At 39.6% G+C, this 19097-nt stretch overlaps 1 protein-coding gene across 2 annotated transcripts in view; it reads left to right on the forward strand.

Annotated features, from left to right (window-relative positions):
• Nucleotides 1-19097, forward strand: part of ankh (ANKH inorganic pyrophosphate transport regulator) — a 165178-nt gene that overhangs the window by 90790 nt on the left and 55291 nt on the right. For both annotated transcript variants that reach the window (XR_010005725.1, XM_003219797.4), the window contains exons 2-5: nucleotides 2577-2793; nucleotides 12794-12912; nucleotides 14130-14213; nucleotides 17804-17974. Coding sequence is in view for 1 of the 2 variants with exons in the window: in XM_003219797.4 (XP_003219845.1) it covers nucleotides 2577-2793; nucleotides 12794-12912; nucleotides 14130-14213; nucleotides 17804-17974 (591 nt within the window). In the remaining variant the exon portion in view is untranslated. The remainder of the gene's footprint in view (nucleotides 1-2576; nucleotides 2794-12793; nucleotides 12913-14129; nucleotides 14214-17803; nucleotides 17975-19097) is intronic.

The following is a 19097-nucleotide window of genomic DNA, read 5'->3' on the forward strand; positions in this document are numbered from 1 at the left end:
TATCTCTCTCTCTGTGCTTTCATGCTGGATCATATTTCTGACAGGCTGCAAAAGTCTGTATGGGTAAATTGTTGGTACAATAAACATAGCTTTGTTAACAAATGTCAAGAGACAATCTTAGGACATGGAGTGGGGGGAAATGTTGTACCAACCATTTTCACAGTAAGAAACTATGGTCCTCAGCACACAGACAAAATACCGTAATTGAAAAGGATGAAAAAAATTATTCTTTTTAGCAAGTTGACTAGGTGGGTAATGCTTTTGTTTTAAGAAGAATAACTTCTGTATCCAATAGCATAGGCAAAGTGTCTACAGAAAGTAAAGACTTTCTGTATATATTTCAGATTTTCAAAATTAACGTCAAAAATACGTAATATGATTTTACATAGGATTTGTGCTACATTAGAACAATAAAGACAAATATCACTTAAGTAAAATAAACATTAAATATTAAATAACAAAAAAATTAAAACACACACACACACACATATATATACATATACATACATATAGTAAAGAAGGAAACCCACCTAAAAAGGGAACAGATTATAGCTTTGCTGATTCTAAAGTTTAAAGGGATTAAGTGACTCTACTTGGTATTCTGGCTTTAAAGCCCAAAATGCAATTTGCAAAGTAGATTATGACAGATTTTGCATACTTTAGCAATTAAAACAGAAAAAACAAGAGGGAAATCAGTGCTAGAAAGGTGGACAGATGGTGCCTATTAGTCCATGTGAATTTTATACCGAAGAAGACTTTGAATATGTATTTCAAGGGAAGAAAAAATACGTTCTAATTGAATTTTACCTCAAAAAAGCCATGGTATGACTGTTTGATTCTGATTGTCTACTCAAAATATAGACACTGTGCTTAGTTTTGAGGTTTATGAATGCATTTTACATTCCAAATATTTGGGCTGTAACTCAGTAAGACTATGGAAAAGATGGAGTTGGCTAGCCCTGGGCTATCCCACTTATAATCCCATTTAGAATTGCAAGGAACTCACCATTACTACGCCATTCCAGTGAGAGCAACTGGTCTCATGAAACCCTCTTATAGTACTGAGGCAAAGAGGATGTCAGGCGGGGAGAGGCTAACTTCCCACAAAAAGCATGACAACAGGCCTCCTGACTGCTGCTTCTCCTCCTCCTCCCTCCTCTTGAGTGGAGCTGTTCGATGTGGCTCCTGAAAGTGGGGGCGTCTTGGTGTCTTTGTTTTTAGGCCTGTTCCTGGGGTTATTTGGGGTGCTAATTCAGAAAATTTCATTTGATAGATCACATCAGCTCTAGATTACTTAATACGGTTTTCTGGTGAGGAGATGGCGACTACTGGATAGCATATATTCTGTATTGGAAACTAGAGTTGATGTGGTCTATCCAATGCAATTTTCTTAATCAGCATCACAAATAACCAAACCGAATCTAAAGATGACCAAAAACTGATTTGTAACTCTTTTGGTACTAATGTTCGAGAGTGGTTCCTGGTCAAAGTGTTCCCTGGTTAAGTGGTGCCTGGTCAAAAAAAGTTTGGGAACCACTATTCTAGGTCATTTTTTTCACTGTTAAATCCATCAGCTCCTGGCAAATACCCCTCATCTAGCCCTAGCTGTGAGCAGCTTTTAATAATGTTGCAAGGAGACTATAAGTTGCTGCCACATGAACACAAACACACTATTCAAGATGGCACGGATAAGCATGATAAGGGAAATGAATATGTCTGTCCAGATAATAATCTGCAACTATATTCTATATCCCCAGGACTTGCTTCTATGAAGGGGGTTCTACATTGGTGTGTTGGAATTTTTAACATTTTTAAAAGGACAAATAAAAAACAAAGTATGGATTCGGCAAACCAATATGTGTTCATAAGGATAGTTGCGAAGTAGTTTGCCTCAAGCTACGTATTAAATTTCTTGGAAGAAAGTTATATTGTCATGCAAACTCAAATCCAGTAGCCATGAACTCATATAGGTTGTGCTGTTTCCAGAGCATAGATCTAGGTGTTGTTATACAAATGTCTAAGGATACTTTGATTGACAGCTAAGTGCTGCCAGCAAATACATGTTGCAGCTATTCTGACATTTCTTCCTTAGTGGATTTTCCATCATAACAACAGTTCTAAGGCGAGGACCCTAGTAAGGTACTCTTGATGAATCTCGCTGTTTATATTTAAATCAGGAATCCTCTGCATTCTGAAGTACCATATTGTAATGTAATGTTATGCTGTGAAAAGCAGCAGCTGACTTAGGAGAGAAGGAACACCTAAAGTTTGTTGTATACTGTTGTATTTTGGAAAGCTGAAGCACTGGGAAAATATGGGAACTTTACAAATGGAAGAGGATAAAAAGCAAGAAGATAATAACTCAGTGGTGATAACAGAGCCTTGTGCTACATCTGTTAATATTCAGCAAAGTATGCCCGCATTAAATTAGGGACAAGTGTGGCAAGTGTAACAAATTCTATGTACTGTATATACAGATCATTTGATAGCATGCTATTCTGTTATTCTAATTGTTTAAAGATAGTTGGTATATACTGATGTCTATTCTTTTCTTTCTTGTTTTTCCTTATCCTTAGGCCTTGAATAGAGGTATCGCAGCTGTTAAGGAAGATGCTGTGGAAATGCTAGCCAGCTATGGGTTGGCCTATTCCCTCATGAAGTTTTTCACAGGTCCAATGAGCGACTTCAAGAATGTGGGACTCGTGTTTGTCAACAGCAAGAGAGATAGGACCAAAGCAGTTTTGTGTATGGTTGTGGCTGGTGCTATAGCTGCAATATTTCACACTTTGATAGGTAAGACTTTTTTTCCAGTTTTGATTGAAATTCTAGTTCTACTCAATGCTGTGTTCACTTATGTATATTTTCCAAGTAAGCTTGAAGGAACCAAGAAGTACCTTACAGTTAGATTATTTGATTAGGTTTCTACCTATAGATTGAAAATACTGTCAGTTGCATGATGATTCCTACAGGTTTTCACTAGGTGCACAACAGCAATGGCTTCAAGGACTTCTTCTAGGCCAGTGGTTCTCAACCTGTGGGTCCCCAGGTGTTTTGGCCTACAACTTCTAGAAATCCCAGTCAGTTTACCAGCTGTCAGGATTTCTGGGAGTTGAAGACCAAAACTTCTGGGGACCCACAGGTTGAGAACCACTGTTCTAGGCAGTGTCCCACTATCAAAATAATATATAAACAGGATTGCAGGATCATCAAATAACTTAATGACAGATTGACAGTTGTAAAGGGTAAGCAGATGGTCACCTAAAAAAGTGAGAAATTAGCAGACAAAATTATGCGGTACTACGATTTCTTCACCTACACATAATGAACATTTTACAAGAGGTGGGAAAATGGAAAGTGACAACTGAAGAATGTCCGAAAGACATAACTCAACTGTCCGAAAGACATAACTCAACTGTGGTCAACGAAATATGGATTTAAAACAATACTGGACTTGATTCTACAAGCCCAGCTCAGCCTGTATGTAGAAGTCAGCTAACCAGAATGTTATCATTTTATCTGGTTTTAAGGCATGAAAGACACATTTAGCTTTTCCCATAAAGTGCTGATTAGTTTCTTGTATTTTATGATATGTGAACAAAATTTTCAACTTCTCAGATGCTCCCTAAACGTAAGCTGATTTTGTGTAAAATTCTTTTGCTTGGGAGAAGGTGTGTTTTACACATATTCAGAGGCACTTGCAGAAAAGCTGAAGGACAGATTATCCATGGAAATTCTTGACATTATATTGAATTATATATAGAATTATATTGGAATTAAAACTCTATGAGTCTGCTCATATACATTGGAATGATTTGGCATTGATGGACCACTCTTAGATTTGAACATTTTCACTTTTCGAGGAGATTGCCATTTGAGAAAAGGGTTTGTTATCCTAAATATTGGGTACGGAATTACTATAAAACAAGAAGCCAGGGATCCATGGACATTTACATATTTTTACGGGAACACATTACAATTGCAATGAGAGCAAACAAATTGAATCCAAACAAAATAGAAGTACTCTTGGTCAGTTGAAAAGCTGAACAGGGTATAGGGTTATAGCCTGTGCTGGATGGGGTTACACTCCTCTTGAAGACACAGGTTTGCAGTCTTGGACTCATCGCTGAGCCTGAAACCCCAGATTTCGGCAGTGACAGAGCTTTCGCACAATTAAAACTTGTGTGCCAGCTGTGCCCATATCTTGAGAAGCCAGACATGGGTCCATGCTCTCATCACATCTCAAATAGACTACTGCAACGTGCTCTATGTGAGGTTGTCTTTGAAGACTGCTCAGAAGCTTCAAGTAGTTTAACAAGCGGCAGCCAAGCTGCTTACTGGAGCGGCGTACAGGGAGCACACAACCCCTCTGTTGCATCAGCTTCACTGGCTGCCAGTTCGCTATGGAGCACAATTCAAAGTGCTGGCTTTAGCCTATAAAATCCTAAATGGCTCCAGTCCAGCTTCCCTATCTGAATGTATCTCCCTTTATGAACTGGTTCGAGCACTAAGATTTGCTGGGGAGGTCCTGCTCTCTGTCCCACCGCCTTCGCAAGCGCGATTGGTAGAGATGAGATACAGGGTCTTCTCAGTGGTGGCCTCTTGGCCCCCTCCTTCCTGGCATTTAGGAAACAAGTTAAAGACTTGGCTATTCAAATAGGCTTTCATAGAATGACAGAAATGCAGTCTAACATCCTGTTATTGACACGGTCAGAAATGAAGCAGTTGACTAAGGACTGGTGCACTGTGGCATTTGTGTATTGGATTTATAATGCTTAATATGTTACTGGTTTTAAATTGTATCTTATGTTTACTGTTTTAAGGATTTTATGTTATGTTTTAACAGTTTATATAATTGAGACATTGAATGTTTGCCTGAATATGTGACGTACAACGCTCTGAGTCCCCTGCGGAGTGAGAAGAGTGGGGTATTAATGAAGCAAATAAATAAATGAGTAAATAAATAAATACTGTCACAGGAAGTAAACAAATCAGGGAGTTTCATTTTGTAACTGGCTTATTGTGTTGTCTGCAGTGGGCTCTCTCCCTTCCTTGGTTTATTCCCCTCCAGGAAGCCAGAGAAATATTGCAAAGTTGGGGGGGGGGGCTATGTTCTCTGCTTGTTGTGGGGGCAGATGAACAAGCCAGAGAAGGAAGATGTCTGCTGTTAGATGAGACAGTAAATCAGTTGTGGGGTGAAGCTGTATGGTTTGTTTCTCTACACCCACTGCAAGTGGGAGCAACTAAGCGGCTTACACCAGCTTGCTGCACGACAAGCCAGCACTGTTGTCATGAAGTACAGGTTTGTAGTGCCAGGGGATGTTAGGTGGGAATGTCAGGTGGGTGTATAATAATATTTTGCCAAAGAAAAATGAGAAAATATACTGTAAAACAGTATATGTATTGCGTATTTGACCAGTAAGGGTGACATTATATGTACCCAAAAAGATGATTTTAACAAGTATGGTAAGGATCAAGCTACAATACGTCACAGCATTTCTGAACTATTTGATTAATCACATTAGGAGTGAAAGTCTCCTAAATTGAAGTTTACCACACTAGTTGTTGTTGTGATGCTGCAGTGAAGACAAGTTATTATACCTATCCTCTTGCTTGGTATATGCCTTCAAACTGACTCCAATTTGTGGTGATCCTATATTAGGGTTTCCTTGGTATGTTTTTGATTAAAACTTGCCAAGGAAACCCTATTATAGGATCACCAGAAATGGGAGTATTGTATACTTGCCTGGTGGCGCAGTGGGTTAAACCACTGAGCTGCTGAACTTGCTGACTGAAAGGTTGGTGGTTCGAATCCAGGAAGCGGAGTGAGCTCCTGCTGTTAGGCCCAGCTTCTGCCAACCTAGCAGTTCAAAAACATGCAAATGTGAGTAGATCAATACGTACCGCTTTGGTGGGAAGGTAACGGCATTCCATGCAGTCATGCTGGCCCCATGACCTTGGAGGTATCTACGGACAACGCCAGCTCTTCAGCTTAGAAATGGAGATGAGCACCAACCTCCAGAGTCAGACACGATTAATGTCAGGTGAAACCTTTACCTTTACTTTTATACTTGCCATTGCCTTTCTTTAAGATTGAGAGAGTGACTTACCGATGGTCAGTCAGTGGGATTCCAAGGATGAACAGGGATTTGAATCTTAATCTCTCAAATCCTAATCAAGCATTCAAACTACTGTGCCATGCTGGCTTTCTCCTCCCCCTTTACAGTGGTTTCCAGCTTTTGTCCCCCAGTTGTTTTGGACTTCAACTTCCAGAAATCCTAGCCAGTTTACCAGCTGTTAGGAATTATGGGAGCTGAAGTTCAAAACACCTGGAGGACCAAAGGTTGGGAACCACTCTCTTAGAATGATGCAAACATTTCTCGTAATATTAAAATATCTATACAATTATTAACACATTGGTTAATTCTTACCCTTATTTATTGATAGTATAGCATAGAAAGATAATAGTTTGTATTATCGGGGCCATAGGACTGAAAGAAAGTCTGCTTGTTTTTTCACATTTTAGTGGATATCTCCATTCTGCAATAAGATTTATTTATTTATTTATTTATTTACTATATTTCTACCCTGCTCTTCTCACCCTGAAGGGGACTCAGAGTGGCGTACAGTTTGGCCACTTCAGGGCCACATCACAAATACACAGTGTATAAAAATAATACAAAACAAATCAAAGCACATTTAACATAAAATACAAGACAAAAATCACACAAAGCATAATGAATGTCCAGGAATAGGATATAAATAAATATTAAGCATTAAAAACATTTTAAACCAATTACAATTATTGTGGAGACTCATCAGTTAAATAGTATGTTTCGCTAAGATCAGTCATCAGTGACTGACATAACATGACACGAACCAGCAAGAAAATTAAGAGATGGCTCCACAAAATAAATAAATAAATAAATAAATAAATAAATAAATAAATAAAACATCTGAAAACAAAACAAAAAAAAAGAATGTCCCCACTAAATCCCAGGAGGAACAGAGTCAAAAGTTGAGCGTCGGCAGAGAAGTCAGCGGCCACAAGCCAAGCCCTGTTTCAGTACTAAGTTAGTGGTCAAAGCGTAGGCTGGTTATTATAAGGTGCCTTATAATACACAGTCCTTTCTAGGAGCCCTGGTGGCGAAGTGTGTTAAAGCACTGAAGCTGCTGGACTTGCAGACCGAAAGGTCCCAGGTTCAAATCCCGGGAGCGGAGTGAGCGCCCTCTATTAGCTCCAGCTTCTGCCAACCTAGCAGTTTGAAAACATGCCAATGTGAGTAGATCAATAGGTACCGCTCCGGCAGGAAGGTAACGGCGCGCATGCAGTCATGCCGGCCACATGACCTTGGAGGTGTCTACGGACAACGCCAGCTCTTCGGCTTAGAAATGGAGATGAGCACCAACCCCCAGAGTCAGACAGGACTGGACTTAACATCAGGAGAAAACCTTTACCTTACTTTCTGGGGTGTTGTTTGTTTTCTGGGCTGTATGGTCATGTTCTAGCAGCATTCTCTCCTAAGGTTTCACCTGCATTTGTGGTTGGCCTCTTCATAGGATCCTCTGAAGACGCCAGCCACAGATGCCAGCGAAACATCAGGAGAAAATGCTGCTAGAACTTGGCCATGAAGTCCAGAAACCACACAACACCCCAGTGATTCCGGCTGTGAAAGCCTTCTACAATACAATACACTCACCTAGTTCACTTCACAGAATATCCTATTCAGTTAATTAGGCTTTCTTCCGGGTAGGTGGACCTAGAAGTACATTTAAGCTACACTGTGAGTTTAATGATGTGTTGACATGCCTGGGAACACTATATATATTTCCTCAAATTAGATTAGTTCAAGAAGATTAACTGATGGCAGACTTGAGGCTCTGTGACATTTCTGACATGCTAGCTTTTCCTTATATAAGTATTTAGTTATTGGTTTTCAGAATTGCCACCAGGGTTGCCGACACTTGGCTGGAAAATACAACCTTTATCTAGAGTCAGCTGCAGAGATTAGGCAGTAGAAGTCTATACTTAGTTGTTTGATAAGACCTTTAGAACCAAAATAGTACCTTGTTCGAGGAAGATTTTAGTCTCATAGTGAAAGTCACATAGATTTTCTAGGGGCTCATGGTTTTAGATGATAATGCCACAATTTCGGCTGGCTGTGTTTGTAAGTAGCATTTCGGATTTCCCCCTCCCCAAAACTGACTGTGATCTATAGAATAATGAGGCATTTCAGCCACTTACTTTGAGCCAGGATATGAAGAGAAGGAGACCACTAATACCATTTAGAGCAGTGTTTCTCAACCTGGGGATTGGGACCCCGGGGGGTTGCAACGGGGGTGTCAGAGGGGTCGCCAAAGACCATTAGAAAAGATCTCTCTGCCTGTCCTTCTCTAAACAAGTGAGGTTTATATATCTGTAGAATGTCTAGGGTGGGAGAAAAAACTCTTGTCTGTTGGAGGCAAGTGTAGGTGTTGCCATTGACCACTTTGATTAGCAATGAATGGCCTTGGAGCTTCAAAGCCTGGCTGCTTCCTGCTTGGGAGAATCCTTTGTTGGAACAGGAAGCAATCAGGGACAGCTAACATCTCCCACCAAAGGAATCCCCCAGGCAGGAAGGCCATTCAATGCTTATCAGGGTGGCCAACAGCAACATCCACACTTGCCTCAAGCAGACAATTGCCCACCCTGGAAATCATTCCATAGATATATAAACCCTACTTTTCCAACAGACCTCACAACCTCTGAGGATCACTGCCATAGATGTGGGCAAAACGTCAGGAACATGGCCATACAGCTCAGAAAACTTACAGCAACCCAGATCCATCATTGTTTGAGTCCACATTGTTCTCTGGATGTAGGTAAATTTCAATTCCAAAACTCAAGGTCAATCACCACCAAACCCTTCCAGTATCTTCTGTTGGTCATGGTAGTTCTCCGTGCCAAGTTGGTTCAGCTCCATCATTGGTGGAGTTCAGAATGCTCTTTGATTGTAAGTGAACTATAAATCCCAGCAACTACAACTCCCAAATGACAAAATAAATCCCACCCAACCCCATCAGAATTCAAATTTGGGTGTATCGGGTATTTGTGCCAAATTTGATCCAGTGAATGAAAATACATCCTGCATATCAGATATTTACATTACGATTCATAACAGTGGCACAATTACAGTTAGCAGAAGAGCAACAAAAATAATTTTATGGCTGGGGGTCACCACAACATGTGGCATTAGGAAGGTTGAGAACCACTGATTTAAAGCTTCAAAACATCATTTTGGAATACATTGGGCCCTCCACATATGCTGGAGTTTGGGGCACAGGACCTCACAAAAGAGGAAAAACTACAAATAACCCCCCCCCCTCCAATTCTTTATCCAAGAAAACACTAGGAAGCTCTCAGTGTTCCAATCTATCTCTGTGGTCAACTAGTTGTTTTTGAGGAGTTTCATAGAGGGAATGTCTACTGATCAAATCTGTAAATAATTAAATTCACAAAAGTCTAATCTACACATAGAACAGGCCAGTTGTAACTAAATCATTGTATGTCCCTGCTTCTCCAGCTCCAGAGGACATGCAGAAAGAATGAGCTATTTAAATTTGTTTTTGAGCATTGCAGGCACCTAGAAGCAGAGGGGAAAAAAATCTCTCTTGCTGCTTTTGAGTGCCCTCCCAGCATGGCACAGAATGAGTAATTCATGCAGCCTGTGCTGTATTTTGATGGCATGTGGAAACTTCAAAAAAGGGTTCTTGCTGCTGAAAGTGCCAACATATTCTGGCAAAAAAGCAAATGACCTTCCTACTTTTATTAAGTCCCCTATGTATACCAGAAACCTTGGGTTGGCTGAGGCTCCACTTCTTCCTGGCATAAAGCCAATGTCTTCTAGTGCCACCAATGGAAAACCATATCTATGACTTTTAGCATTATATTTTAATGGTGTTTGCATGTTGCATTGTATTTTATTATCTGTGTATTCATGAGCTTGGGTAGCAGCATTTCAGCTGTGAAATTTTCTAATCGCACTTAACAGGCTGTCTGATTCAGTCTTTATTGGATCTTATATTGGTTGTCAAGATTAGCCAATATTTCATCGGAAAAAGAAATTGCATTTTTTGTGCTTCTAATGGGAATTTGCCACATTATCATTTCAGGTTCTGTTACAGATAGGATTGCTATAGTGCTTTCTTTGCTCCTGAAATACGCTGGTGTTATCATAAATAATGTGAGGAATAGCATTGTTTAGAAAAATGTGCATAGCCACAAAGGCAACATTACAGTTCTGGTTCAGTGATTTTCATATTTGAAGCAGAATCTTGGCTCTAGGCAGATTGAGAGTTACTCAAATATGAGAAAGAAAACTGAGTTTTGGGAGGATTTTTGGAAAAATGAATGGGAAACAGTCATTGAATCATTGAGTTGAAACAGGCCTTGTGGACCATCTAGTCCAACCCTTGCCAAGAAGCAGGAAAATCGCATACAGCCTCTGTTTAAAAGCCTCCAAAGAAGGAGCCTCCACCACACTCCAAGGCAGAGAGTTCCACTGCTGAATGGCTCTCACAGTTAATAAGTTCTTCCTAATGTTCAGATGGAATCTCCTTTCCCTTAGTTTGAAGCCATTGTTCCACACACTGGTCTCCAGGGCGGCAGCAAACAAGCTTGCTCCCTTCTCCCTGTGACTTCTGCTCACATATTTATACATGACCTCATCATGTCTCCTCTCAGCCTTCTCTTCTGCAGGCAAAACATACCCAGCTCTTTAAGCCGCTCCTTGTAGAGCATGTACTCCAGACCCTTGATCATGTTAGTTGCCTGGACACATTCCATCTTGTCAATATCTCCCTTAAATTGCGGTGCCCAGAACTGGACACATTCCAGGTGTGGTCTGACCAAGGCAGAATAGAGGGGGAGCATGACTTCTCTGGATCTAGACACTATACTCCTATTTATGCAAACCAAAATCTAATTGGCTTTTTTAGCTACTGTACCACATTGTTGGCTCATGTCAGTGTGGAGAGAAAAAAATGAGCACATTAACAAACCAGAGCTTGGCAGTAATTCAGTGAAAATTAATTATCCCTCCCACTTTTTACATTTTAAACAACATTTTAAAGCTGTTAATTAAAGTTAAATGACAATGATTAATGTTTCACATTATTTTAATTTGTCAGTTTTGGGAGTAAATACGGTATTTCCTTTTTCAGCATTTTAGATAATTGTAATAGTTTGAAAAAATAAATCTGTTTGTAATGCACCATGAAGAGTTAGCATAACAAATAACTTTTATAATTCTGAGTAAAAAGATAAACATTAAATGAGTAATTTCCATATTCCCAATAATATTAATTAATTAGCACAAATGCTACAATTTTTCAGCTTTCCACTTGCTAGTATCCTACCGGTACTAGGGAGCAGAACCACTTTGGGAGCCTTTTTTGTAAGGAAGAAAGGACAAAAACAAGCTAAAATACTGTAGTGGAAAAGACATGTGGCCTCTTCCATCCTGAGACATGCCATAGATATATATGTACTAGAAATGGCAAAGAATTCTGAGATATTGCCTTGGTCAATTAATTTCCCATCCATCAACATTTCACAGATGAAAACTGGGACATGTGTGGCCAAGCAACATCAGAGTGTGGTCAAAATGTCAAAAGTAATAAATAAGAACAAACGGACAAGCTAGGAAAAGCCACAGAAGTTTGCTTTTGCCTGAGTCTAGACAGAAGGGTAGGTTTTCTCCCCTCCTCTCCTCTTCTCAGTGGAGTGTGGTTTACTTTTGCACTTTAAACCCAGCTAAAAAATGGGATAGCAGATTAATTGCGACACCCCCATGTCAGGAAAGTTGAACACAATGTCATTTTGCTAGGAAATGATATTGTGGTGAGGGGCAGGTGGATGAAGCTCATGTTTCTGTGGGCCATCAGGATCCAAAAAATAGCCACAGTGCTCCCATGCACCCACTAGGACAGTGGTTCCCAACCTTTTTTTGATCAGGGCCCACTTGATCAGGGATCACTTTGACCAGGGACCACTTTGACCAAGGCCCACTTTGACCAAGGACCATTCTCCAACATTAGTACCAAAAGGGTTACGAATCAGTTTTTCGTCAACTTTAGATTCAGTTTGGTTATTTGGGGTGCTGATTCAGAAAACTGCATTGGATAGACCACAACAGCTCTCATTTCTGATACAGAACATATGCCATTCTGTAGTCGCCATCTGTTCACCCACAGAAAAACATATTTAATAATCTAGAGCTGATGTGGTCTTTCCAGTGCAATGGTCAGCTCTGTGGAAAAGAGCGGAAATAAAATAAAATAAATAAATAAAGAGGAAAGAGGTTCCTAGACCAGATTTTTATTCTCGTGGCCCACTACTGGGTCACAGCCCACATGTTGAGAACCACTGATCTAGGCACATGGGAGAATCTCTCTGGCCTATTTTAGACCTAAGAGAGGCTTTTGAGGACATTTTGTGGTTTATCAATCAATTAATGCAAAGATTGTGGCTATAGGTTTTGTCTTTGCAGTGTCACATGGGGAGCCATTGTGATCCTGACATTTGCCCGCCATATGATACAAGTTCCTTGTATTAGTTTGGCAGCAGTTGATGTAATTTAAAACAAGTTACTGTGTGGGTAGATCTATGTATATCGTTCCTGAGTTACCTTGCTTCTAAATAATTTCATCACCAGTGTCATCCGTCAAGGCAATGATATTGATAGCAACTATGCCTCTTCTGATCTTAAGGGACCAAACACACTCAGTGATATTATTTCGTTATTGCATTCTACAGCATACAGTGACTTGGGGTACTACATTATTAACAAGCTGCATCATGTGGACGACTCGGTGGGAAGTAAAACACGCAAGGCCTTCCTGTATCTTGCAGCCTTCCCATTTATGGATGCCATGGTGAGTCTGCAACTCAGGTTATGCTCATTGGTTTTGGAGAATTTGGGGAAAAGAAAGAAATTTCCATTCAAAGAAATGAAAAAATTGCATTAGCATTTGAAATATCACTATTCAAATGACTAATTGGATCTCAGCTTCATGAACTCTGTAATTAAATCAGCTATTTAGTTAAACAGGAGTATTTCTCAGTCAAAAAACTTCCTAACAGAGTGTAGTAACTGTACTCTTAACTGATGCTGTCACCCTAACAATCACTATTTATGCCCGGTTAATAGCGCAGTGGGTTAAACACTTGTGTTGGCAGGACTGATAACTTGTTGACTTGAAGCTTGGGTTACTGACCTGAAGGTTGCCAGTTCGGATCCAACCTGAGGAGAGTGTGGATGAGCTCCCTCTATTAGCTCCAGCTCCATGCAGGGACATGAGAGAAACCTCCCACAAGGATGGTAAAAACATCAAACATCCGTGCATCCCTTGGGCAACGTCCTTGCAGATGGCCAATTCTCTCATACCAGAAGCTTAAAGTTTCTCAAGTCGCTCCTGACATGAAAAAAAACAAACGAACTATTTATACCCACAACTTTTCCTTTAATATAGATGACCCTTTCACTCTAGATTAGTGGTTTCCAACCTGTGGGTTCCCAAGTGTTTTGGCCTACAACTCCCAGAAATCCCAGCCAGTTAACCAGCTTGATTTCTAGGAGTTGAAGGCCAAAACATCTGGGGACCCACTGGTTAAGAACCACTCCTCTAGACCTTGAAACTGCAGTCTTACTTTTCCACATGCTTGTCCTCAATATGTGGACTCTTGACTGCATAGACTTGTCTTGTCAGCTTTTACTATGCTGGTGATGCAGGAAATTAAGTCCAGTAACATCATGCAGCCTAGAATTGGGAAAGGTGGGTTATCAGAATGTTGGAAACTCTAGAATGTTTGCACAATGAACACACTTTGCATCCCAGGGTCTGGGAGAGATCACTAAGAGTTCTGTGGAAGACCATGACTTAAAAGCAATACACAATATTTTTAGTTGTAAATATAATAATTTTATTTAGGAGTTAACATTATTTTAGTGATTTCTCCCTGGTGAAAAGACCCGAGAAAGGCCACTCTATAGGATTTCGTTAAACACTAGCTGTGCCATCTCCATCATTTCATCTGTACTCTGAAGTTAAAAGGGATCTGTGATCACCCTGACTTTTTTTTTCTATTTCAGGCTTGGACCCATGCAGGCATTCTTCTGAAACACAAATATAGTTTTCTAGTGGGATGTGCCTCCATCTCAGATGTCATAGCTCAGGTATGGATACATTCCAGTCATAGCTTTTTCTTCTGCTGAAAGGATCTAGCCAATTCTACGTCATACCTGTGGTTGGATGCAAAATTACATACAAAAGTGGGCTATTCTTCCATAATTAGGTTGACATTTGTACTTGCAAGTGTGACGGTTAAGGAAGTGATACAAAAGATATGTGAAATGTTATGGGCTTTAACTTCACTAGCTGTGTCAAGTTGTGGATACTTTTGCTCTATATCAGTGGCTCTCAACCTGTGGGTCCCCAGTTGTTTTGGCCTACAACTCCCAGAAATCCCAGCCAGTTTACCAGCTGTTAAGGATTTCTGGGTACTGAAGGCCAAAACATCAGGGGACCCATAGTTTGAGAACCACTGCTATCTATATTGTTACAGTTATACTTATGTTACTGAAAGATGTGCCTGGTTATATTGATTTTTGTTTGTATCATAGTATTGTGAATAACTATATAGTATGCTCTGCATTTGCTGGAATTAGGGGTGAGGAACACCTGCGAAAGTGGGAAAAGTGCAAATAAAAACAACATTTATTAACACTCTAGGAATCTCATTTTTCCAGCCCCATTGCCTGTTCCCCATTGCTGCTTCAATTTAGCAGTGAGCCAAGAAAATCAAACATTTTTGTTATTTGACATTGATTGCAGCTGCTGGCTGTTGACCTTTGACAACATTATGAAGAAGGGGGAATGTTGCAATCCACATCCCAATCCTGGGGTGCAAAATTGCCCCTTGACATGAAAGTTGCCCACTCTTGTCCTGTGCTAGCAATAGCATCCTGTTTTGTTCCTCCTAATGCTTACAAAGAAACTATTCTAAAAACTCAGTAAAATTGTGTTCATATGCTATAACACTATGTAACAGAATTTGAAAAAAATATATGTTCCTGGTTTGAAAGTGTTATTTACTGTTTAATTGTGCAGTACTTACTTTGAAAGTACAGTAGAGTCTCACTTATCTAACATAAACGAGCTGGCAGAATGTTGGATAAGCGAATATGTTGGATAATAAGGAGGGATTAAGGAAAAGCCTATTAAACATCAAATTACATTATGATTTTACAAATTAAACACCAAAACATCATGTTATACAACAAATTTGACAGAAAAAGTAGTTCAATACGCAGCAATGCTATGTAGTAATTACTGTATTTACGAATTTAGCACCAAAATATCACAATGTATTGAAAACATTGACAACAAAAATATGTTGGATAATCCAGAACGTTGGATAAGCAAGTGTTGGATAAGTGAGACTCTACTGTAGTTGTTATACTCCAGAAATTTGTTTTGTGGCTGCTATTTTAAGCTTTCAGTGTGCCATGTTTAACTTTTCCTATGCCATTTAAAATAATAATAATAATAATAATAATAATAATAATAATAATAATAATAACTTTATTTCTATTCCACCCTATCTCCCCAAGGGGACTTAGGGCGGATTCCAACATTCAACGGCAAACATTCAATGCCTCTATAAAACAAACAAACACTGACATAAAATCCCAGGAAAATCCTACATATGAAAACAGCAGTTAAAACCGATTTCAAATTAAAGCTAAGATCAGTGAATTAAACTTAACATCAATAATTCAAACCAACATGGTCAGGCAAAAATTATATGATGACTTGAAATCTGAGCCAATGTCCATATTAATTTACAGAAGCCAACTGGAGTTCACAAAGTTGTGTGGGTTAGTTGTGTGGCCTATGGTAGTAAATTGGGCTTCCTGAGACTAGTAGAGCCCAGATTTTTTAAAAAATTCTCTACCAGGGCCCTGTAGTGGTCACTCATTGACTAATCCTCCTTCTCTCTGTATGCTAGTGAGCAGAAATAGGTCTTCAGTTGTTTTTTTGAAGGAGAGGAGGGAAGGGGTTAGCTTTATTTCTTAAGGAAGGGAGTTCCAGAGTAGGAGGCGATCAACAGAGAATGGCCTCTTTCTCATTCCCACCAGCCATACTTGAGGTAGGTGTGGGACTGAGAGCAGGGCCTCCTCCACTGACTGCAGTGCCCTGGCTGGTTTGTAAAAAGAGATGCAATCAGTCAAGTAACCTGGACCCAAGCCATTTAAGACTTCAAAGGTAATGACCAGCACTTTGTATTTAGGAAGCAGACTGGCAAATACAAAGTGCTGATCATTTACCTTTAAAGCACTAAATGTCCCAGGTCCAGGTCACCTGACTGATCACAAAACTTTTTGTACAGACCATAAAAGCAACGTTTTTGCATTTTAATAAACTTTTTCCATGTTTTTATGATAGAACCAATTAGGAAATGATACTTATAAACCAGGAACAAAAATCATGTTACATCATGTAATCAGTTGGACTTTATGTATTTATTTATTTATTTGATTTATATACCACTCTTCTCCGCCAGGGGTACCCAGAGTGGTCTTACACAATGGCAGAATTAAATGCCACATATGTAGTAAAACCATGTAGTAAAACCAAAAATGAAACGCAAATAAAAGCTGGTATCCAAATCAAATTAAAACAATTAAAACTATGTGACCATTATAACAGGGGCAGTTTCGAGCCAAAGTCAGAGCCAGTCCATGTTCGACTTAATATTATTTCACAGCATCTATCAGGTCATATCAACTCATATCTTAGGATGGGCCAAAGGCTTGGTCCCACAGCCAGGTCTTCAGCTGCTTCCTAAAATACATGAGTGAGGGTGCTTCCCTAATCTCCCTTGGCAAGGAGTTCCACAGCTGCAGAGCCACCAACGAAAAAGCCCTGTCTCTCGTCCCCACCAACCGCACCTGTGACGGCGATGGGACCGAGAGCAGAGCCTCACTCGAAGATCTTAATCTGTGGGATGGCCCATAGGGGGAGATACATTCTGAGAGGTAAGTTGGACCAGAGCCATATAAGGTTTTGTAGGCCAAAGCCAGCACTTCCTTCGAAGGCTATGGATTAACAACAACAACAACAACAAATAGGACGTGCAGGCAATTTTTAAGACTGATCACAGAGCTTCTGCTGAATATAACTAGCAGGAAAGACATCTAGATAATATCTAATGTTTAATACATAATGGCTGTGTCTAAAGTTGTTTAGTTTTCTAAAAGGAAGTTAGTGGGGCCACAGTGGCACAAAAGGTTAAACTGCTGAGCTTCTGAACTTGCTGACCAGAAGGTTAGTGGTTCGAATTTGCGGGATGAGGTGAGCTCCCACTGTTAGCCCCAGCTTCTACCAATCTAGCAGTTCAAAAACATGCAAATGTGAGTAGATCAAGCCGGCCACATGACCTAGGAGGTGTCTAGGGACAATGCAGGCTCTTCAGCTTAAAAATGGAGATGAGCACCAACCCCAGAGCTGGAGATGAGCACCATCCCACAAGAGCTAGAAGAGGAAGCCATTACCTTATCTCTGTTTCTAGGCATTGAATGTTTACCTTGTGTTGTGTATGCTGGAATCCTCCCTGAGTCCCCTCAGGGAGATAGGGCAGAATACAAACTATTATTATTATTATTATTATTATTATTATTATTATTATTATTATTATTATTATTAGTTGAAATTATGCTCTTATAACCCGTCTCTTTTTCTGTTCCTTTCTTTTCTCTGACAGGTTGTTTTTGTAGCCATTCTGCTCCATAGTCACTTGGAATGCAGAGAACCTCTCCTTATCCCCATATTATCCTTGTACATGGGTGCACTTGTCCGATGTACCACCCTATGCCTGGGTTACTACAGAAACATACACGATATCATACCTGACAGTAGCGGGCCAGAGATGGGGGTATGTAGTTCCTGCCTTAGTAAATCTAACCCTACTGTTCAGTCCAATATATTAAGCAATAAGAATGATGAAATCATAAGCCTGGGAAAGTGTTTTATTAGTGCATCTGCCATAGTTTGTTTGCTCACGTGCACAAATGTAGCATGTTAAAAAGTAGAAAGATAAAGAAGCCAACTTTTCCAAGGTTTCATAGCAAGTAGATTTGAAGATTTCTGAAGGAGATTGTGACCAGGATTATTTCTGGATTTATCAGTTTATTGTGGGATTGTTGTGATGCCTTCAGTCATATTTTGGGGGGAGATATGACAGGGTTCACATGTCACTATTCATTATTAGTCCTCCCTCATTTCCCAGTGTACCTTCCAGACTTCTTATTGTGTTTGAATGTTTTCTTTTTTAAAATAACAGTCAGTGTGACATTTAGGAAGTATGGATGAGCAAAGAAGTACCTGCAGTGCTGAGGCCTATGTGGGAAATCCACTTTAAGAAGCATGATGTTGATGTTGATGTTGATGTGACTTTTTTCTTTTAGCTCATCTCATGTGCAGAACAACTCATATTAGTGAAACATAATAAATAAGCTGTTTTTAAAAATCTGTCGTTTTGCCTGACCATATTTTTGCCTGACCATATTTTTGTGTTTTAAAAAACCCCTAAATTGGTAACAGAGCAAGACATAAATAAAAGTTTTTTCTAGTATTATACCCCAGTAATGCTTTGATAAAACATGATGATAGAAAGCTCTCTTTCCACACAAAGTATGGTGGTTAATAATAGGAATGATAAAGGAGAGTCCCAAAATTAATGAGCATCATATCATTAAAATCATCATCATCATCATCATCAATGTAATTTAAATGCTACCTCCAAGAAAGAAATGTATTCAAACAATATGGGTTTATGTAATATTTAGTTAGATGTTAAAATTAAATGCCCAGGATTACATAGTCTTGTTGTTAAGAATCTATGACTCTCTTTTGACTTACTTGGGAAGATATTTTGCACATTGCATGCATGCACATGCACACACTTCTTTCTGTTCTTGTTCCTACAATACCTAATATTTTATCAAATATATATTTTAGCTGTGTTCTGATATTTTGTTCACAAAGACGTCCTCTTC

Source organism: Anolis carolinensis, chromosome 4 (genome assembly GCF_035594765.1).
Source record: "Anolis carolinensis isolate JA03-04 chromosome 4, rAnoCar3.1.pri, whole genome shotgun sequence".
NCBI classification, from domain to species: Eukaryota; Metazoa; Chordata; class Lepidosauria; order Squamata; family Dactyloidae; genus Anolis; species Anolis carolinensis.